Source organism: Typha latifolia, chromosome 5 (genome assembly GCF_019914945.1).
Source record: "Typha latifolia isolate L0001 chromosome 5, TyphaL0001v2, whole genome shotgun sequence".
In the NCBI taxonomy this organism is placed as follows: domain Eukaryota; kingdom Viridiplantae; phylum Streptophyta; class Magnoliopsida; order Poales; family Typhaceae; genus Typha; species Typha latifolia.
Genome location: NC_133090.1, coordinates 14001757 through 14025450, shown reverse-complemented (window position 1 = coordinate 14025450; position 23694 = coordinate 14001757). Strand labels below are relative to the sequence as shown.

The following is a 23694-nucleotide window of genomic DNA, read 5'->3' as shown; positions in this document are numbered from 1 at the left end:
GGATCTCATTTTTCTTCATCTCCTGCTCTCACGTATGGTGTAGTCTCATGTTATGCAGGTTAACACGGAAAACAAATAGCGTTTGAACTTTTCATAAGGAAGGCCCACATAACAGCAGCCAGTAGAAATTCGAAAGGATGATATGGGAAAGGTAGCAAATGGACAAATGGGCTAACCAGTTCAATCAGACATAATAAATCAAGTACCCTCAAATTGAAAGGTTGCTGAAAATTGCAAGCTGGTTCACTTTTGTTTACATTCTTAAGTACAAGAATCCACTGATTCAATTGCTACACTGCCAGTAAAAACACTACTTTCACAGTGTCCCTTCGTAGACTCGTAATCAAATGAAACAATGGCTTCCAATTTTGCCCCTGATGCTTGTATAAGGCAGACTAAAGTTACCACCTCAGCAACCTATGAAGTGGCCTTCAGTTCTAGCTGTGGTCCCTGTATAATGCAAAACATTGTCGATACAGGAGTAAAGGGAAAAGAAAGTCCACAAAATAACCCAAGACAGAAGACAGATCTGCCGGCTTATAGCATTAATCAGTAATGTGAAATGAACTTGGATGAAGTGGTGATTGAATATTTCTTTTCCTATGATGTAGATTGTAGATGATTCAGTGAGTAATATTTCTCTTTAATAGATTTTAAGTTTTTTGACTTTTAATCACTAAGCCCTCTGGCCTTAATATTAGTCATGCTGGCACCAACCAAACAGCTACTAAAGAGCTAGCACACTGCCTTGCTATCTCATCAACTAGCACTATGGTTACTTTGAAAGCAAGATACATGAAATAAATCAGTCTTCTACATTAATGCAAGAGAGGTATTGACTAGTGATCAACATAGAAAGAACCATTGACATGCTAATTACTGACTACAATTATTATCATAATACATCTAAGTGATCTGGTTAAGTATGACACAGAATGAAATTAGAAAAGACGCAGCCTTATTACCACAAAGAGAAACTATGGTTTAGAGCATTGTGTTTCGCTCAGCTCTGCGCTTAGCATATGGTGGAGAAGAATGTCTACTGTGCAACTCCGTGTTTTCAAACTGCACCAGAATATGAAGAGGAATATTATGCATTACAGCAAACAAGTATTTGATTATTTCATCATAACTACTGAAAGATGCAGACAATTACCCAACACGCCGTTGTTTCTTCCTTTCAAGGGTATCCTACAATTCACTAAAAGTCATTAGTAAAGATCAATACATTTAGACACAAGAAATGCCAAAAGGATACAAATGGATCCCAAGTCAAATGATAATTTAGCAAGAAATATTTAATCCTACCACTCGGACTGAGTCGATCAACATCATATCATTGTAATGATAGGCTATAATTTCATGGTTCAACCAGAAAGAAGTAAATAATCACCAAGAACCATGGTACCTTATCTATCAAATACCTTAGTTAACTACATATTGGGAGCTTTGCAGTTTGCGCTGGCTGTCGAGCTATATATGACATCACACTACTTTTCCTAGGCATGAGTAGAAAGCATTAAGAGCGACCAGACAGATGTTTCTGTTTCTCTTAAGTCTTCCTATGTCACAAGTTCATCAATCTCACCTACTTTTCAGAATCAACTTCTTTCCACGTAACCAAAGCATGGACAAATCCTTTTATATATACTGCCATATTCAAGTTAACAGGTTTGTTCAATTGCATGCCTAGGCAATCAGCATTCAAATATGTATGGGTGACAACCTAACTTTGGAACGTAAAATTTGGTAAGGAATTTCTTTTTTACATAGTTGTCTCTACAGAAGTTCTATTTTAGCCGCGAAGCTATTGCAACAAGTCATCTTTTCTAGGCTTAGGTCCAGCTACAAATAGATGGATCTTTAGACACACACAGATTGAGCTATCATTTTATAATTTTGTTTACCTAAGATACTCACAACTTTAGGTACATGACATACAGAATCTAGGCAGAGGAATGCAACTCACAGTGGAAAGAGATTGGGTCACTTGGAGATTTACAGCAGGGGGGAGCGGGAGCTAAACAGTAAAATCACACTACAATCCCATAAACTTTTCTGGAATCAAATCGGATAACATGACCAGAATCTGGAAACTTACGATTCTAACTAAAGTTAAAAGTGTTCCTTTGGTTAGCACATCTCAACCAGCTCCAAACCAAAGATAATCTTGCCAAGAAAGGATACAGAGGACCCACAATTTGTGTGCTTTGCAATGATATGGGGTGAGCAAAGGAAGATATAAAATTAAAGGAGAACTTTTTCAAGGAAGAAATATTATCTTATGAGTTTATAATGAATGGTTGACTCTTTAGATAACTTTAATTTGGAGATTTTGTGTATGTTTGTTTAGTCATAATATCTCTTGGATTTTCAACAGTTAGTTAATTTATGTTGAAGTTAGATTTCAGTTGTACATAGCATATTCAGTAAGATGCTGTGCTCGTGTCATGGATCATGGTTAGATGGAATTTCCTGCATCCTGGTAGATGGAATTTCCTTCTCCTGTTTGCAGGATGCAGCATTCTGGTATGACATTTATATTCCATAAGAAGTGTTTGTACCACAAAGTGCAGTCAGACGATAAAGTTTCCCTTTCTAAGGTTCATGACATATTAAAACCTCCTAAACCTTGTCTATTTTAGCCTTCATCTTTGCCTACTAAGTACCAACGAATGTTCCCACTGGTGATGTTGGGTAAAAAAATAAAAATAAAAACTTTTGTGGATTATTATTGCTCACCATCACAGGGCGATCAAGAAACTACATCCTAATAAGGCACTCACAAGTAGAATGAAACAAGAGCTTCCTGGATTGATATTTTACCCTGAGTCTTACAAAAATTTAATTATACACACCTCATCTTCTTCACCTCCACTGGAATTTTCTAGCTCCATTTCAGCGAAGAAAGCCTCCAATACAAATGCGACAATCTGAAAAGGCAAATGAAACTCATCATTTCAGTGCCATTAATCAATAACATTTTGCAATACAAGAAGTAATGAAATAGCTAAGATAGTTAGAAGCTTCCATCCACTTGGAAGATCCAGAATCTTTTTTAGTACATTTGATCTCAACACTATGATTGCATTTTATCTAAAGATCCATGAATGGATAAAAGTTTGACAATATCATTTAGTAAGATCAATGTCTAAGGATTGCTCTGGATGACATACAGAAAATTGAACCTAGCTCAGAATTAAATCATGCCCATGTATAGAGGTTTGTCTCATGCCCAGTCTATTTTTTGCATGATTGAAACCAAACCTGAAGATGGCCCAGCCTACGCCACTTTCCAACTCAAGATATGATATATCATCTTAAATAAATTAAATAATCATATTTGGATAAAAAGGACACCCTGCGTGACAACAAAAATCTCGTTTAAATTTCACCTATACTATAGCAAGTTCACTGAAGAGATGATACCAAGTACTATTCTATGCATAGTATATAATGGAGAGGGGATGGTCTAACTAATAGATATTTATTTCTGCTCAAAGACAAGTAGGGAAGAAGCATCAATGTTTTTCTCACACATGCAATGATATTGGAAATCTTTCTCAAATATAATGTAAAAAGAATAACATATTGTTAAGGCCTCTACACAATGAGTCCCTTTTGCTTTCTGTAATTGTCATATGACCTATCATATCACTGTTCAAATGGACATCTTTTTCTTACCTATGATTGTTTCTTCATTCTGTCAATTGAATGACATATTCTACAAAAAGCTAAGAATGAGACAACACAGTATAGTTATATGTTATATCATGCTGGAAAAAGAGAGCAAAAGAAAGGTTTTAGTTTTAAATTGAGATTTAATGAAAAGATAGTTCTCCTTCAGAAAAAAAGACGGTGGTGGTAAAAACTAAAAAGATCACAAGGTATATCTGTATTGCATATAAAAATATATTGAGTTACTTAGAGGAGGCAACCTCTAATCTTCCGGACTAGCTATTTGGTTTTAACGATAGCTCATCCAAAGAGCATTCTGACCATTAAAGAAGAGAGCCAAGAGACCAGGTGAAAATTGGAGGGCATCACTTGGTGTGACAGGAACTTTCCCTTGCATCTTAAAAGGTCATAGGGTCAAAGTCTAAAACTGGCCTCCTCAGAAATGAGGGTAAGACTGAGTACATCTCTACTTCCTAGACCCTGCATATGCAGGAGCTTCAGAGTGGGATGCCCTTTTCTATCTGGAAGTTTTATTGAGAGGGTGACAAATGACTGAGTATTTCAGAACTTACCAGATTGAGAACCAGCAAGATTGTTACAAGGTAAAAACTGATGAAATAAGCCAGAGTCCAAGGAGTTCCTGTCAGCTCCATGTAGCTCTAGAAAAATTGCAAGCAACAAATTAGAAATCTTGATTTTATGAACTTCCCATGGTAAACTCTATATATATTGAAGAATATAAATTGCTAAAATGATGCAAATCAGAACATACAAAATTCCAATAAAAGTAAGATAAAGCACCAAACTTTAGTTTAGCCTTTCCACATTTGGTGAATACACTAATTATTAGTTTATCACAGTCAAAGTATAATCTACCGGCAGGAATTACATATCCCTTACCAAAATGAATGGCAGAACAAAAGTACAGAGTGAAGGACAATTGGTAGCATTCATACCTGCATCCATACTTGCCAATTCCCCATCACTAACAAATTGAATAATGTAACCATACCATTTGGGTAGTCATTGAAATTGAAAAGTAGATAACTGAATTAATTATTAAGGAAAATCACTAGCTAGCCAAGGCAAAATCTGCATAACAGAGTGCAGGTGCAATGTAAAAAATTGAAAACGCATCAAATATAGACTTAAATTATACATAGTGCATAATGAGCACATAAGACACTAACAAGGCATAAACAATTCACTTGACTAATGTGAATAACATGAAAAAAGGATACTCATTATCAAAAAGATCAGTTGCTTCCAGTTTCGGATTTCCAGAGCTTACAATTCCACCAAAGAGCTACAAATCAGAGCAGAATTACAAGAATCCTCTTAAAAATTGTTAGGAAACTAACATCTATTATTTAATACCAAGCAAAGAAAATTGCATTGACCTGTTAACGAGTCCCATTTCATCAAAAACTATAAGCAACTAAGAACCAACAGGAAAACTCACATGCCACAGTATATGGACTATGCACTTCATTATAGAATGGAAGTGCTAATATAATGATTTCAAGGGCTTAAGCATCTTAATGAGGAAAAAGAAAGAATAGAATTGAATTAGAATGTAAGAACTGTGGTGGGCGAATAAAGAATAAGTGAAAGTGGATTAAGAGGAAAAGGAATAATAAAATCACAGTTGCTTTGTGAAACAACACCGTAAAAACTGTCAAAGAAACCAAGGATAAATTACATTAGGTGTACAACATGTAAAATTTATGGCTGAACATACAATATATGATATTCTATTGATTAAAGAATGTTATTGCAAAATGTGACAGTAAAGCAAGTAAATGTGTCCAATTTATTTATCAATTTGGGGTACCAAGAACATGCAGAAATTGAAAACATTTTATTATAACTACATCTAGTAATAATAGTAGTTATCAGCTTATCACTATAAGATGAGATCCATAAGTGAGCCTCTCTCGAGGTCTAGACCAAGGTTCGAAAATCGGGATTGGGATCGGGATTGGGATCGGGATCGACCTTCCGAAAAAACGATACATATCGGCCGTATCAATCGCCTGGATCTAATTGAATTTTTTTCATTACATAAAAATTCTAAATATTATTTAAAAATACAGAAAAATTTCTAAAAATTTAAAAAACATGACAAAAAATAAGAAAATAATAATTATTCATATATAAGTCTTAAAATTAAACATAAGTACTAACTTACTCAAAAGTCAAAATTCGATGAATATCGAGTTGGCTCTCGTAAATCCCTGTGGTCGTCATCATAATCACCATAAGTTTAAAAATAATGATGTCTAGGTCTAATGCTCCAAAGAGTGATTATATTATATCATTCATATCAAATGGATCTTGTTGAATCTGAGGAAGATAATAATTAATATATGGATCTTGTGTCTGAGAATATTGAGGAAGATAATAACCAGCATATTGATTATGGGTCGGATCCGGATCAGATCTATAATGCATCCGGCCCGATTTGATCAAAACCGGCCGATTCCGATCCTGGCCAATCCAGATAGGGTCGGTTGATCCGACGAACGTTGGTCTAGACTATAAATCGTAATCACAACTCAAAGTGTCCAAAAAGTATTTGAGATGTCAACAATTTTAATAGTTTAAAAATTTTGATACATGAAAGAAAAAGAGTCCAACATGAATAAGGCAGTATCAAATCTGACCATCCACAGGGAACATCTAGAGTTTAAAACTTAAAAGTATTCAATAATTCATGTTCCATAACATGGCAACCATTGCTCATCCATCACATATATTTGCTAGTTAAAAAAAATGAAAGCACAAATCCTCATTTTAGGTTATCAAGGTAAGAAGCTACCTAATATAGCAGGGCTGCTTATATTAAGAAGTTGCTTCTAGCTACTAGATACATTGTTTGCAAATTTACTTGGAAGACTAATGTTTTTCTTATAATTGCACACGGTGGTTTGAAGAAAAGAACGAACCTGTAACCCAAGGGAGCAATAGACACAGAGAACACAAAACAAGATCCCAAGGTAAGGCATCAGACTGGGAATTAGAGTCAAGAATGTGGCAACAAACGCTCTATAACTCTGGACATGCAACAAGAGCCTTATTAAGCGTAACATCCTTCCAATAAGAAGGTAGCGTATCCTGTTCAACCAAGAAGGAAAAATATTTACGACATAACTTACCTAGCAAAATAATCATAAGGAAATTAACACTGCATAACAAAAGAAATATATCACTACGTTCTACTAAAAAAAGGATCTTAACTACAAAATGCTTGTCCGATACAGCAATGTGGGAAGAGCAGCAAGTTAAAAAAGGAGACTAAATGCAATATCAACATAAAATGTACAGCAGGCCATCATGATTACAAAGATCACTCAAAATAGTACCTGGCTCTGAAATATATATTCACATAAAGAAATTCTATAATGTTCAGAACATGTAGGGATATGAGTATATGACTGCCACCAAACCATGTCATGACCTCCTTCTGGTCCATGCATAAAGAGGCAATTATTTTTCATATAACAAGAGGTCCGATAGATGCTAAACTTTTAGCTTTTATAAGCTAGGAGTTCCAAGCAGCTAGTTTCAATCTAGTGACAGGGGACAGACAATTAGAGTTTTATTATTTTATAGCATCACTTGAAACAAGAAAGTGAGATGTACCAATCAAAGATATGGGATGCAGACAGGTGAAACCTAACAAAAAACTTCATTGTGCTTGAACTTTGGCAAAGAGCGAGATCATTCCCTGGTGAAGTTATCAGGTTCCTATCTATCATGGCATAGATTTAAATTATTTAAATTATTTAATATAAGTGCTAACTGTGCTATAACACATCATATCTCATTTTCTCTCTATCTATGTATTAGTCATTTAACAACAAATTTCTTGATCTCAAGTTAGTTAGTATATTTTTTAATCAATGTCAAGCTACAATGAAGAATTTCCATAAACCATGAGCATCAATAGTCAAATATTGTCCATAAGCTTGTGTATTTCATCGATTCCTCTAATTTACTTGAAATTGACTTTCTCAAATGATATTCTATTTTATGGAAAGAAATTAAATATTAGACCATAGAATCTTTGTATTTACCTCAACTTGTGTGATTCAATTTATGGAAGGTCATGCCGGTCGGCACTGGCATACCCCCGTGCCGCGACGTGCTGACTGATGCATGTCCAGCAAGACCGCGTGTCGGTCATTGTGCCATGTGGAACAATTTTTTTTTAATTTTTTCCTATTTTTATCAATCATTATTAAATCAACTGATCAATTGATCATTTAATCATTTAGAAGACTTAGATAAAATTGATGATTATGATGGTAATGATAATGATGATGATAGTGATAATAATGAGACTCAGTTTGTATGTAGCAGAACATTAGGAGAGGTACGCCCATAGGATGATTTTAGTTTTAATTATTAAACTATTATCAATTAGCATTATGTATTGAATGTTATTATATGTTTAATTATATTATGGAGTGTTTCATCATTAATATTAGTTTTAATAAATATATTCAATTATATTATGTGTTGAATATATTTATATTTAACTGTTGCTTTATCTTTAATAAAATAGGTTATTTACAAAAATAATCTAAAGATAAAACACTATAATGTAGGTTTTAATACATATATTTAAATCAAAAACCAAAGTTTAATATACCTAAGACCCATAAACATCTCTAAATATCTTTAAACTTTTATTAAAAATATTATAAATGCTGCCACTGGCATGCCCCGTGTCGACCAGCATGTGTCGTGCTGATGGTGGCACGACACGGCCATCGTTGATACAATTACCCAACAATGACAAGATAATTGTTGTTAGAAAGAAAAGATATTCGATATAACAACTGGCAAGTAAGTTGTCACAAAGAAAGATGTATGACCACTGTCATTGACAAACAGGAAAGAAAGGAATATATTTGTGGTGATTGGGATAGCACAATTGGGATCACATATGAGAATAATATGAGAAGTTCAAAATTGGCTAATGGTGACTGTAGTGACTAAAAAGGAAAAGTGACTCATTCATAAGGGAAGCACAAATTGCGCAAAGATAGAAAATTTCTAATGACCTTTTCTGTTGACCAAGGAGATAACACAGGATAAAGCTCAGTCGAAGGTTTTCATGTTTAGAACCCCAATTAAGCGGAGCCTAAGGTAGTGTTGCAAAATTTTATGTAACTTTCATGTTTCCAAATGGGACAAATTATGCCTTTGATTAGCTTACTCATATCAAGTTGGATTTCCCTAACAAAGGGGCAAAATTTTAACAATAATATTCTCAATAAGCAAAATAAATGTATTATACTGCCTTAATGTCCAACCAAATTAAAATTAAGGAATATTCTGCAATTTTGGCATGCATAGTATTTACAAACGATAAATACTTTTATCAAGGTGACATACAGTGATGTTGGAAAATTACCACTCTCCATTTGAAAGAAAAGGAATCTCGGATGGGAAGAAGAATGTGATGGTCTCTCCAATTACTGCAAAAACAATTATATGAACCACACCATCAGAAAAGAAAATCCTTAAAGTTATCCAGACTCTAGACTAGTAGTCAGTTCAGTATTCGGTTAAGATTGCTTAGAAGTATGAAATATAAGTAATTCTCATCCAACTTAGATACCTATATATTAACAAGAAAATGTATGCACATCAAGTGAAACACATGAAAGTTTTGGGTACTCTAGCAAAGTTCTTGATAGCATGTTCATGAACAATGAGAATAACTCTAAAGCAAGTAAGAAAAATAAGAAGAGACATTATAAGTTTATAACTATAATAATAGTGCCACTCTTATTATTTGATAATTTTGATTTGCTCTTACCTATTATCCAAGTGATTACAAAATCAAATTGATTTTGTCCTTCCATCCAATAGGCATTAAATCCCAATGAGAATATCTTTAAAGCCATCTCCAGCACATAAATCCATCCTACAAGATAATAGATGATCTATTAGTATATAATATGTGCTGAACTCACAATAAGATGTTTGAGTGTTTGATCAGTATGGTAGATCAGAGAATTAAAAACAATAAAATGCATAACTGTAGAAACAACCAAATTTCTTAATTTTCTTTGATTCAAATTAGGCACTCAAATATTCATGTCACATATGCAGTCCTTAAAAACTTATGAAAATACTTTAAAATAAATTGACCTGAGGACATCATTAAAAAATACCAATATTCAGCACAAAATCCACCAACACTCACCAAAGAAAAACTCAACCTTTTGCCATAGTTCCTGTGCAGTACTGTTCTCTATATCAAGCTGCAAAGAACAATATCATTAAAACAGTACCTTAGTAATTCAAACTTAATTATTTGTTCAGTTGTTTTCCATTAATATAAGTATGTAACTACCCGTACAGTTATAGGATCAACAATTAATGCTGAACTTGAATGAAAATATTCTGAGGTATGACCAAATAGAACTCGAATTATGAAGTTGGTTACAGGAACTTTCCTTCCATAATATATTTTAACAATGCACAGACTAGGGAAATTTCGTGAAGCCCACAGGTAGAAATTTTTTTGAGAAATAGAAAGACGTGTTATTGTGAACTGTGAACTACAACAACTTGATGAGAAGCTATAGCCTAGAAGAGATAAGAAAGAAAAGTACTGTTACAAACATATTTTATATTAGAGATATTTCTTACTATTATCATCCTAACCCATAACAACACAAACTGAAAAAATGATGACTAATGGAAGCAATAAAATATGAAAATGTACAAGCAGATGTAATCTTACAGTAATAGAAGGTAAGGATGTGTTTTATCCTGGAGACAGCAAAAGAAGTACTTAACCAAATATAATTCAAAGAAAATGCATACTATTTCTCAAAGAAAAGAGAAGTACATCACCTAAGGATTAAGGAGTCTAGGCATTTTAGTAAGGTCATACAAGAGTTTCTAACAAGGTTCCAAAACTCGTCGAGATCGACCGCTAGGAAAAACGATATGTATTAGTCATATAAACTATATCGGTCATATTGGCTGACCGTATCGGCTGTATACAAGTTTGAATATGAAAAGAAAGAATTTCTATAACTACAAGTGCATGGGTTTACCTATAGATAAGCCCTTCAAAATAGTTGGCCATTGATTCCGACAAAGATTTTTACATAACCCGGGCTAAACTCAATGTACACACTAGACAACATATGATACAACCATGTAAGTCATATTATACTGCTGTAGATATTCTCCTACATGCAATATCTACAGGACCTAGAAACCATAAGTAAAAAATCATGATATACAGCACTAACCATGAACCTGATGTTGTCAGAAAGCATCACCAAGAGAGATAGTTAGTCTTTACATAGCAAGTTACAGAGATTACATAGGATTGCTCATATAAAGGACTAAAACATAAGTTTTGTGCCATTCTTCCATGTCCTGATATTTCAGTGACAATGTTTGTAACATGATCATAAGAGATAAATTTACATGCACATACTATAATGATCAATATATCATACCGTTGTTTCGATAATAACAGCAACAAGGTTGAGCACAAGTATGAAAACTACGATGTACTCAAACAGGGTGCTGCGAACAAAAGCTTTCAACTTTTCACAAGAAGGTGAACGGTAAAACGATGGGTACTTTTCAAACCATGAAGGCTGCAAACAAATCCAAGACAGCAGTTAAGTCTTCATATTTTGTTATTGGAAGAGATATCATCTTAGGCAAGAAGAAATAGTAAATCAAAACCATTTGACTTAAGCAATATATTCTAGTGCACGGATAGTCATAGGGAATCTTAGTCACGGTAGACATCAACTTACAAGAGCTTCCTTTTGGAACTTTAGTGCAATAGCATTGCATAGGTCGTTGAATTCCTCCAAATTAATCTGGATGGAGTAAATGAAGTTAGTCCGCAGGTAACAGAAATGGAACTTAGGAAGTTTACCACCATAAAATAAATCTTACAATTTGTACCAAGGTTAGAACTATAGATGGCATTAGGGTAATTGGATCACATTGCAGATAAAACTAATGGAGTTTACAACCCCAGAAAATTCTAGCCTATCCAATCTTTATAAGATTTGTCGCAAGATTGAAACTATAGAAGGCATTAGGCTACTCACCTAATTGGAGCACATCGGAGATGAAACTAATGGAGCTCACAACTATTATATAATTCTAGCTTATATGTAGAATCAACAGTATTATCTTAAAATTGCTAGATAACCAATTAACCCAAATCTTAAGCTGTTAAAGAACAATCATTTTTATATTTCACGTTCTAACACTCTCCTCTCTTCTAGGCTTGAGGCATTCTGCTATGCCTATGAAGTGGACTTAAGTTAAACGAATGGAGGTTTGTAAATTTTAAGTGATGGATGAGCTCAGTAAAATTTGAACTTAGAACCTCTACGTTAATACCATATTAGATAACTAATTGACCCAAAAGCTTAAGCCGTTAGATAATGAACTAACAATATATATTACACTTTTACAAAATAAAACTATAACAGCATGTATAACATTTTTTTTAAATTGATAGATTAAGCTGCATAGCAATCACATGCAGGATTTTTTGAGAATTGATGATATTAAAATGTTTGTAGAGAACTGGAGAAGATCTAGCCAAGTAATTACTAATTCTTTCTAAATAAATTGGTATACCCTACTCAGCATGTTAGGATGAACAATGACAGTTTCCTCTAAGGCCATTTACTGAACCAGATGGGAAAACAAGGGGAAAGAACCTAAGCTGTGAGGCAATTACATAAGGATCCTCAATCAGTGCACAAGTTAAATAGTTAAATGATAGTTGTGCAGCACACATACTTGGAGAAGATGGTAGCATCATTTGCAATAATACGGACCATAATGACATGAAAATTATGGGATATAAATAATATAATAGTGGGAAAGATCATGACTTCATTTAAAATTGTGTAAAATGAAACAGAATCATTCTTAAGGTCTTGTTGTTCAAGAGGGACATTTGGGGAAAGATTTGCAGAAGCTAGATGGAAGGTAGAAGCCAGAAGGCTCAGAAGGCTAACTGATTCTAGTTTCCTCAATGGACACTCTGAAGAAGGCTTGAATGCATATCCTTATGTTTTGATTATTTAAAAGCAATGTGTAGGAGAGTATTGTAAGCTTTTGTGAACCATTTCATCTTATTCTTGGTTTGAGCCTTTGAGATCGCCCAAGAGTGGGCCGGTGATTCTCTCTCTCTCTCTCTCTCTCTCTCTCTCTCTCATAGGGTTTTTTCCACATAAAATTTTTGTGTTTATTGCGTTGCTTGTGTCTTTTCTCCTTTTAAGTAAATGCTAACTTCTAAGTCCATAGCTTGTCAACCTTAATTTTGATGAAATGGTAAACAGAGCATGCTTGCTGATTATGATGGTCCGAAAAGGTGCCTATATTTGTTTAGGGGCCCGATGGGAAACAGAAAAGAAAGCCCAAACAAATGATAATAGCATAGAAGAGGATAGAGTGGATGAAAAGAAAGGATCCATACATACACACATGCCAGAAAAAGAAAATATACAATATATGAATCTATGAATGTATAAGAAACAAATGAAAGTACCTTGAAATCACCACTTTGGTCTAGCTCACTGAAGATTGATTCAAAATCTTCCCTTGAAATTTTTGGCAAGGACCTAAGCAACAAACATAACATCTGATAGGTTTGGGCAAACAATATTATAAGAGAAGTCTAAAGGCAAAATGAGCAAACAATATTATAACAGGATAACTGGATAAGTAAGATGATTGCATTGATGATCTGTGTAACACTATAGAATATAGATTGTAATTTTAACCCTATCAATAGGTAGTATAGAGAGCATGGAAGAATGATTTCCCAGTCATGCAACTGACAAACATGTTAATGCAAACAACTCGTTTAAAAACTTTCTAGGGACCCTTGGACACATGCAATTTGTTGCTTTCATGAAATAAAGAAGCTCGTCTTATTTGATTTTCTATGCTCTCTACTCCTGAAAAGCTATTTCATGCTGGTAAAGATGTGCAGCACTAATGGAGTTCAGACTAGCACAGTTCTATAAGAACTTGACAAGTGAAAAATAGTAAAGTAACTTTTTATAAACATATGATATAAATCATGTTTGCAACAAGAAAGGATGAAAGGAATATTCAAAATTTAGAGCAGATCATATAGCTTCTCTCACATAATGCAAGCAGCAACCTGAGGAATCACCTGTATTTGTTCAACTCCTCAAACAGAGAAATACAATCTTCTTTGTTCAGGAACCCCTGCTTCTGTTGTTCCAAGAATAAAATCAACCGTCAGAACAATTCTATTGTATATGACTATTGAAATCAATATAATAACAGCAATATAGGAAATGACAAGCAGTCAACTATTAATAATTGACAATTTCAGCCATTTTGATATATATATATATATAAACATCTCTTTCAACTGAATGCCAAAAAGAAATCATTGTTTATATCTTGGAATGTCATGATTGATGCATACTGTTTAGGTGCATGGCCTCATAATATCGTAGGGTCAGCATCATGAGACCTTTGCAAATTGCAATATAATCACATGAGGACCTCCCTCAATAGCACTTGGTTTCCTTCTTAGGATATTAATTGATGTACTTTTTTATACTTCATTCCTATTAGAGATTTTTTTGGTTTTACATCCAAACTCTACTTTGTTCGTGTTATATGAATTTGATAGGTAGACAAATAATTTGAATCATTCATTTGTTGTGGAACTGTAAACATTGAACAGGTATCAAAACGAAATTGAGGAACAGAAAAAACTTACATATTTATCAATAAGATTGAATGCCTTCTCCAAAATGTTCTTTCTCACAGAGTCCATTTCAACGATTTGCTTTGCTAGCTGAAATAGGAAGTATTTATTATGCAGATAAATGATAGTTGATAGAGGCATGGTCACATTGATAGTTTGAAACAATCAAAAAGTCATGCTAAAGTTAGCATGGATTTTTAAAATGATCTGATAGAATGCTTCCAAATTCTGAGAACAGCTTGACAAAATAAAAAAACAGAACATAGAATGATCAAATATCGAGACATTGTTATTTACATTAAAAATAATTAATCATCAAGTACCTGCTGCTTGAAGCTATCATAAACAACCGCAAGGATAAGATTTGTAAGAAAGTAAACCGCCAACAGCACATAGAGAACAAAAAATAGTGAAGACCAACGAGATTTCCTGCTCATCAAGTATTATCATCAAATTTGGTTCAGTTTGTATACTACTTTTCAGTAGATTCACAGTACTGAAATGTGAAATAAACATGTAATTACCCATAGCTCTTAGAAACATATTTCATCATTTAATCATTAATGAACAGGAAAGCGGAATATGTCAATGTAGTACTTGATGATGTTGTCCAATATAAAGCATGTCCATTTGACACTTGAATATTAAGCTGCACATATACAAGTATTTGAAAGACATCATGTGATCCTACGAAGATGACTCAGAGAGTGATGAGGAAGGCTTCATAAGCAAACTGAATGTTAATTACCGGATAAAGAATATTTCACAAATCCCAACAGAATAAAGACATTGATACATTTTAACGTCATTGTAAAATAAAAACAGTTGATTTTCTCGACTAAAGATTAAATGGATGTTTCCATATAATTAAAATATGAATAACCATATATTCTTCTGGAGAAGCTCATAGCAAGAATGTTATCTGCTGACTGAAAAATTATTCCATTAGGCATGATTACCATTTGCTAACTTACAAATAGCTTATCTATTTGCAACAAATTAAAAGAACAGAAATTCATATATTCTTTTGGAGAAACTCTTAGCAAGAATGTTATCTGCTGAGTGAAAAATCGTTCCATATGACATATGACTACCAGGTGCTAGACTCGCCGGCAGCTTATCTATTTGCAACAAAATAGAAGAATATGTTGACTTAATGACTTATCTTTATGCCTTTCCCCAATAATATGTGGTCTACTAGAGAACAATTAAAGCTGAGAAGTCTCCATGAATTTCCAAATATTAACAAATTGTGTAGGCGACTGGCGATGTGGTGTCAACTCTCAGGAAGAATGTTCAAAACCCCTAAAACAAAAATTCAATTGAGAGTCCGACTTGCCACGAATATTATAAAGACAGTTGGCAGGTAAAATTAAAGATCAACCCATGGATAGCACAATCCCCAAATTTATTCTATATATATACAGACTACAGAGTACTATTTTATAGTATAAAAGGATTGATCATCTATTGTATAATATGTCACAAGATAATTACAGGATAATTGCACTAGTATTAAACCAAGTCCTTATTGTGAAGCTTAATATTTGACAGAGTTCAAAACCTTAACAAAGTAGAACTGCAACTAAAAGGGGAGAAAGGAAAATATCTTGTAATGATGGTATTATGAAAAGGAAAAACAATTTGTAAGTTGTCACATCTAACTTACTTGTAAGCAGGAATCCATACATCTGGATTATTAGATGTAGTGAAAAGCACAAACATTTGATACAACGTTGCACCATATGAAGTAAAGATTTCCCTTCCCTGTTGGGTGTCCTCAAATGTGACATATGCTATCCAACTGGCAAATAGAAGGAATAACAATGAAAGAGCCTGCAACAGTAAAGATACCCAGAACTCAGACAGAGATAAACAGATGCAAGAGAACAAGCAAATAATGTGTGGTACATATGTTTTCACTTTTCAGAGAGATCTTTTGCACTGAAACCTTACCAAGACATTGAGGTACATTCCAACCATTCCAGCCAACGTGAGGACACATATACGCAGCTCCCTAATTAAGAAAGAAAATGTGTTCAATGTATGAGAGAAGGCTTGTTCTATCACTATTGTTGGATAAAAAAGAAATTTTGAAGTTTTCGAGTGAAAAAATAAATTTTGAAATTGTTTGCTCTTGCAATTCAATAAATTACTTGCTTAAATCCATCAATACGAGAAAATGAAAAAATTGAATATTGATCATAATAAAGCACCATGCATTGCATAGAGAAGAAATATCAAGTGTCTATAATTATATATTACAGCCATCTTTACCATGGAATGGATGACAAATAACAATATAATATCTATAATAAGATTGAGATGAAATTCAGTAACTACTACATAAAGGCTTTGATCTTTATAAATTATATATGGTTATATATGAGAACCCGCAGATCTCCAAATTAAATTTTGGCTGCTGAGCTTTTCTTCTCAAAACTCAAAAGTAGACATAGATCTTCATTCCTTGAGAAAGAAATAAGATTTATTTTTCTTTTGGACGACATATGAGTATATGACAATGCTTCTGAAATCCAAAGTAAGATGTTGACAGATTTATTCCCAAGGATACAGGCTGCTTTTGGTGAAAATCAGCTACCAATGCAGCAAGTTATCCACAGGACCACTATTATGATCCAAATGTACTTTTTTTCTTGAAAAGTGGGTTTATGAGATAATGCTAGATCTGGCTAAAGATCCAAATGAACTACACTAGGAAATTAAAAAAGAGTTGTTAAATGCATCTGATGTTCACTTCGAAGGTGGCATAAAGAAAAACAAACACAAAAGAAAAATGAGTTCCCTTAGTCAACTTTGTTCATCGGAATAATCCATTAAAAATTTAGAATAACTCACTTCACCGAACAACCATCAGAAGAGTTTTTTACCAAGATTATATGTCCTTATAACTTTCTCTCAAGCAGTTCAGAGTCATATTCAATAAAATCTGACCTTATTATAACCCAATCATGCTTGCATTTCTTTTCTAGTGATCAAACTCCCATGACTGGTAGTAGGCTATCTTAACAAATAAATGTGTTTTAAAAGGTGATGGAATCATTAGAAAAGTAGAGTTACACGAAAATCTTGCTATATTTCTATCTATACTGTAATCCACATCTGAACCACAAGTGTTTCCCACGTGACTAATCAATAATTTAGAAACAAAGTACTGTCTTAAAGCAACATAAGGAAAATGATGACATTACCTGATTGTCAAAGTAACAAAGGCAATACGAATATATGGTGCTACTCTTAAAGGAAGAGAGCTAACAAGCACAGGAGACAAATATAGTGCATAAACCAACATATCACACGCTAAGATCAAGAGAAGAACAACCTGCAGAAGCATGGTGTACAATAATCAGTTACAACATGAAGCATTTTGAGTCTTTGATAATATAAAAAAGTAATCAAATATTAAATCTTTTGTATTTCCCCACCCTGTATTGTTAATTTTCATTATTTCCAGTTTTTAGCCACAAACCAAGTAGCTAGATAAAAGTTGAGCAACCAACAATATTGAAAACTGAACTAAAACTTTTGACCAAAACTGAAATTGACATTGATATTTTGAGCCATGAGGTATCAACATTTACAAGAAGACAACCATGAGTTATCTACATTTACAAGAAAGCCAGAAAAACATTAACTCCGAATTGATGTCGGTTAGCCCTCCATCGCAAAAGAAAATGAAAATGTTACCATCAAAAATTAAAAACATCACAAAATTTAAAAAAAAAAAGACCAAAATCTTTTTTTTTGTTTTTCTTTATTTTTTCCCCTTTTCATTGATCGATTGCATGGAAATAATTATCATTTTTAAAAAAGATGGCCGTGTAGGTCAACATGCCCCATGTTGATCGACACTCGCATGGGTTATGCCAATGGCACAACCCCGTGCATAAGTGTACTTAACTGTGCCAATCAACACGGGTGCATGCCGAACCAGCACGGCCATATGCTGACCTGTACTGGTCGGCACGTTTTCTTTTCTGTTATTTTATATTTTAAAAAATAATTTAGGGTGTACAAATGATAGATATAAGCTTAATTTATTATATCTATTATCTATAAGGGCCTTTCTGCATAGATCTAGCATTTTTATGTTAGATCTATTTAAAATGTAGGAATGAAAGAGAAATTTTAATTTCCCCCGTAATTTCTCCCAAATTTAGGAAATCCAAAATTAATATGTAAAATTCATTTAAATTGGTAAATGAATATATTAGACTAATTCCTTGCGAATTGATTTGAACCCAAATTTTATAATTTTCTTAATTACATTTTGCCACCCTACTTTGACTCAATATCATTTTGCCCCCTTATACTGTAAAAGCATATAAATCGCTCCTTAAACTTTTGAAAACCTACAACCCTTTAAATGTTGTTAATATATATTATAAAATTATCGTTATATCCCTTTATTGTTAGAGAAAAAATATTAAGTTTTTGGATTTTTATTAGTTGATAAATTAACACTCTACCCACTACTATCATATCTATCGATTGAGAGAATGAGAGAGACATAAGTCCCTCTTCTTCCTATTTTCTTCCCCTCTTCTTTCTTTTTATCCGGCACTCTTATCCCCAAAAACTGTGCAACATAACTCCCCTTTTAACTTTGAAAGATGTTGAGATTAAGCTCATGCATCGGAGGTTGCGCAAATCAAAGATGGGAGTTTTGGCAAAAAATTTAGAGCTTGGAGAAGAAGAGTGCTCGGAAAATAAGGGAGCAAGCTCTTTTTTAGTTCAGCTTGAGGAAGGAGATGTAGGCAAAATTAACCAAAAGTTATTTTCTGACTTTTATGAGGGCAACTTAGTCTATACAAAAATAATTTACCATTTATGTACTTGACACATAATTTTTAACTCATCAAAGGCTAACAAATGAATTTAGTAACTTAGTTATAGGTTTTCAAAAGTTTGGAGGATGATTTCCATAATTTATAGTACAGGAGGCAAAGTAATACTGAATCAAAGTACAAGAAAGCAAAATGTAACTAAGCTTTTATACTATTTTGTTAAAATTTCAGCATGATTAGATTTTCCTTAATTTTTTTCTAAATTTTTAACAAATCCGAAATTAATATGTTCAATTCATTCAAATTATGTCAAAATTAATATAGGAACATATTAGATTAACTACATTCAACTAGGTTTTGGTTTTACTTGTCGAGTTATTGTCGATAAATTAATGTATTCAATCACATTAGATATTAATTTTGACTATTGCTATATCTTTAATAAAAAAATGTCATTTACAATATTATCTAAAAATAAAGCTTTTAATATAGGTTTTAACCCGTATATTCAAACTAAAAACATGCATAACGACTCTCCAATATATATTAGAGGTATTCCACTAGCTTGTAGGAGCGTGTCGATCAGGTATTGGCATGGCCATCCTTGATTTCAAGCAACAGGAAATATTGAAGTTCCACAAGCAACCTGAGTCAATGACTCACACTACAGATCATTATGACCAAAATGTTCAAAAATATCACAATTCATAGCTATTGACCAACTTTCAAGTGGTTTTAGTATTTTAGATAGTCATTTTCCTTTTAATTAGAAGCTAGATGCATAAATGAGAACTCTGCAATACATTTGCTTGCTCTATTAGGGGACAGAGCTCAGCATTAAATTGACAGAATCATCGTAAAAGAACTGAGAAGAATAACATTATATGCACTAACCTTCATTTTGTTCAATAACATTATATGCACTAACCTTCAATTTGTTCAAATTACTTTTCCAAAATAATTGAAGACCTTCATATGCAATTGGGAAGAAGGTATGCAGTACAAGAATGAGAAGTATGATACCCTGCAGCATAGAACTGAAGAGTAAGATTTTGATAAAATATACTCAATAGAATATATCATGGCAGAATAGAAGTATGCAAAAAGTAGTCAATGAATTTCACCCCAATGAAAAATGTTTTCCTAGCCCATGGACCGACATGTATATAGCTAGTGATGGATGTTGTTATTAAATAATATTAATTGTCTGACTAACTAGAAGATTCAGTTCCAGTTTCTAGTAGCTTAAACATAAACATATAAAAATGCAAAACTAGATGTAGAGAATTATGTGCCTGTAATCTGTCTTCTATGTTATCAAAGACAGTGAGCACATGCCTATTAACATAAGGCTATCAATTATCATGGAATCATTTTATAATACTCCTTGTTTTACTATACAACAGAATGTCTACATCATATGGCAAACAAATTAGTGAATTACTAAGGAGCAGAATGTAATTTGCGGTTAGCAAGGCTTCCATGGTGTTATATGATTGTGCAGTGCAAACAATGACATTATTATTTCCTAATTCCTACTATGTGCTGCAGATAATAGTATTACAAATGAGGACACATACCCAAATATCAGGATTTGTATTGGAAAAATTGCTACTTATTCAACTTGGCAAGACTCTGGAAACTTTTCTAGCTGGAGATAATAAGGTCAGACCACACTTGTCATATAACCAAGATAAGATCTGATTGCATGGGCGGGCTAGTTGTACTCATATTTGCTAGTCTAGTTACTATTACGTATAGTTCAGATGATATTATCCTTACAGCACAAAATATAAGAAAATTAGCCCCCCTCCCCCCACCACCAAAAAAAAAAACAAAGCACCAAAAGAAAAGGTGTAGCAATCATGAGGCTCTTACCGCCACTGGCAGACCAAGATGTATGGCAGTTGTCAATTCAAAAACAAAAACACTTCAAGCAAAGTAATGTACCTCGTAAATGAGTGACTGCGTACTAGTTAAATAAGGCAACTGCCCAAGGAAGAAATAGTCTCTTTCCTCGCAAGCATTTTTTCCGTACTTTGCACACCACAGAGGCTTCTGAAAATATACAATAGGATAAATTTCTTCGTTGAATAATTTTCCAAAAAGACAGAAAAAGAAGACACTTAAACAAAAGAAATAACCACGATAAATCCTACTAGAACAAGGAAAAAGAGTTTAAAACTTGATGATTATCCAGTAATTCAATTATTCATCACCTGCAACATTCCTCTAAGACTAAAATAACATATGAAATTCAGATTGAAGAAATATATGAGACTCATATTGATATCAACCTCCGCGAACTAACCTCAATAAAACTCAGTAGAACTAACGCAAAAAGGTTAAGTGACCACAGAAAATTAAACCGGATGTATATGAAGTAGAACTTTGCAGCCCTATCAAAACTTTCGTCATTAAGAACTTCCTCTGGAATGCCAATACCATCTTCTGCCTGAAATCATCACAATCAAGGATTGTCAAGATAACATAATCATGCCACCATTATCCAAATAAATCAATTCGTTAATCCAAAAGAAATATAAAACTCAAAGTACGATTGCAGCACCACAATTTTCTAAAATTTCCGAATAATCACGTGCAACTCCGAATAAATTTGAAAGAAGGAAACATTATTAACAGGTGCACCGGAAACAGAGCATTGAATCTAAACTCGTCGTTTCCCGAATAAAGAAAGAGCGATCTACTCCACAAAATCTCCAAAATTAGCGTTCACATCATACTTGAAGTATTCAAACCATTTCAAAATCCCATCATATCCAGAGCAAAATAATTCGGGAGTAACAAAAGCAAAACGAGAGCAATAAAGATCCGTAGAACCGACGAGGTCAACTAGGGCCGCCGCCTTCTGATACCGAGTTCCGTAAGCAATCGCGTCGGATCTCCGCTGGTACCGCTTCCGTCTCTGGCCAAAGCTGCCATTCCCAGCGCCGCCACCGCCGCCAAATGAGCTACTGCTCACCTCAGTGATCAATGGCTCTTCCATTTCCCAATTTCCGAAAGTCGAGCGAGCGAGCGAGAGAGAGATCTGGTGAGAGCTCGATCTGGAGGAGTGGACCAGCGTGGTGTATGCCGACACAGTTGTGCTTATAAAAAAGCCCTTCAGATAATTTATAACGATCCCTGGTCCCCTTGCGCTCAGAAGTCCCGAATAGCTCCGGACTAACCAAGAAACTAGACACGTGTCACAAGGGAGCTATAAAATCACAAATTTCGTGTTCGCTGTGTGCGGTGGAGATCGTTTCTGGATATTAATAAGGGACAATTGGAAGTTGAAGGGATCGACGTCTGTACCAATAGATGCAGAAAGCGAAGGGAATTAAATCCCGCCAATGGGAATGCGTCATCTACCGGTAGATACCTTTCTCTGGTGACTTCGGAGACGAAGAGTTAATCAATTGGATAATGGTCAGTGTTCACAAATATAATGTCTCTTAGAAAATTACTTGGATTGATGTAAACCTTATCGTTGAATTCGTTTTTTTTATCAGAACAAGTAGTCTTTGTTTTCTTGACTTTTTGAATGGGACTTTAAAAGTTTAAATATATCAATACTGTCGGCAGACTTAAGAATTAAATTCGTTATCCAATTTCAACGATTTTTTAACTTATTTAATTTCATATTTAAATTTTAAAAATAAATTAAACGTGTAAAATTTTGGTAAAAAATACTAAAAATCCTGCACAGTTGGAATTAAAATAATTGAAAGGATAAAATATTTGGATCCACTGCACATACAAACACATCGTGATGTGTAAACAAATGGAGAAAGATGAAGGTTGCAAGAGAGTGCACAATTGCTTCCAAAGAACGTGGCATTTACGTGGTTTAAGCTTAGATTCATGGATGCACAGTTTGATTGAGATATCTTCTCTCTGCTCTCTACAATAATGAGCATCAACATCTAAAATGAATTCGAACAGACGAACACTTATACAACATAAATCCTTTTATTTCTCTGTAGAATAGATGGATTATTTCAGAATAAACTATTTTTATTTTAAAAAGTTCTATGTAATTAAACGTGAGCTAAGATTTTGAAATAGAAAAATATAACGTGGTTTAGTAATATATTGTGGTTTAGATTCAGGTTGAATAGTATAATGTGACTATCGTATATTTGTTATAATATATCAGCAGTAAAAAATATTTTGATGTAAATATTTATATTGTGTAAATTATAATAAATTAAGTCAACTTATTTTTCGGTCCATAATTGCAAAAATAACCTAAAAAGATATTACAATAGTTATAAAATAAATTTTAAATTTAAATTTAATTTTAATCCTATTTCATATCTTTATCAAAACAAAAACAAATAAAAGAATCTATTACATTAAATTAGGAAAAAGATAATAAGGTTAGTTTAATCATTTTTATCCCTTATTCTAGTTATTACAGTCAAATAATAT

At 33.5% G+C, this 23694-nt stretch overlaps 1 protein-coding gene across 2 annotated transcripts; it reads right to left on the bottom strand.

Moving 5' to 3' along the window:
* Positions 1-191: 191 nt before the first annotated feature.
* LOC140789090 (two pore calcium channel protein 1) lies at positions 192-22380 on the bottom strand. Of its 2 annotated transcripts, XM_073138692.1 has the most exons (24): positions 22106-22379; positions 21572-21715; positions 21211-21318; positions 20189-20284; positions 17665-17795; positions 16409-16469; positions 16122-16288; positions 14776-14881; positions 14465-14542; positions 13883-13944; positions 13250-13322; positions 11487-11552; positions 11178-11321; positions 9902-9959; positions 9512-9619; positions 9104-9167; positions 6627-6795; positions 4920-4984; positions 4635-4725; positions 4251-4337; positions 2859-2933; positions 1157-1191; positions 966-1065; positions 192-450 (listed from the first exon to the last, which is right to left on the bottom strand). In XM_073138692.1, exons 1-23 carry the CDS (start codon positions 22265-22267, stop codon positions 978-980), a joined length of 2238 nt encoding a protein of 745 aa, XP_072994793.1. In that variant the 5' UTR covers positions 22268-22379; the 3' UTR covers positions 192-450; positions 966-977. The 2 variants fall into 2 exon arrangements, with proteins under 2 accessions (XP_072994793.1, XP_072994794.1); XM_073138693.1 differs by lacking the exons at positions 4635-4725; positions 4920-4984 and having other exon boundaries at positions 22106-22380.
* Positions 22381-23694: the final 1314 nt, after the last annotated feature.

Bases quoted from the DNA above. Each gene is read 5' to 3' on its own strand.
- LOC140789090 (XM_073138692.1), bottom strand. From the start codon at position 22,267: ATGGAAGAGCCATTGATCACTGAGGTGAGCAGTAGCTCATTTGGCGGC. The intron at 11,553-13,249 runs GTACTTTCATTT...TACTCCATCCAG, and splicing joins ACCAAAGTGGTGATTTCAAG to ATTAATTTGGAGGAATTCAA. The intron at 1,192-2,858 runs GTGTGTATAATT...AGTGAATTGTAG, and splicing joins GTGGAGGTGAAGAAGATGAG to GATACCCTTGAAAGGAAGAA.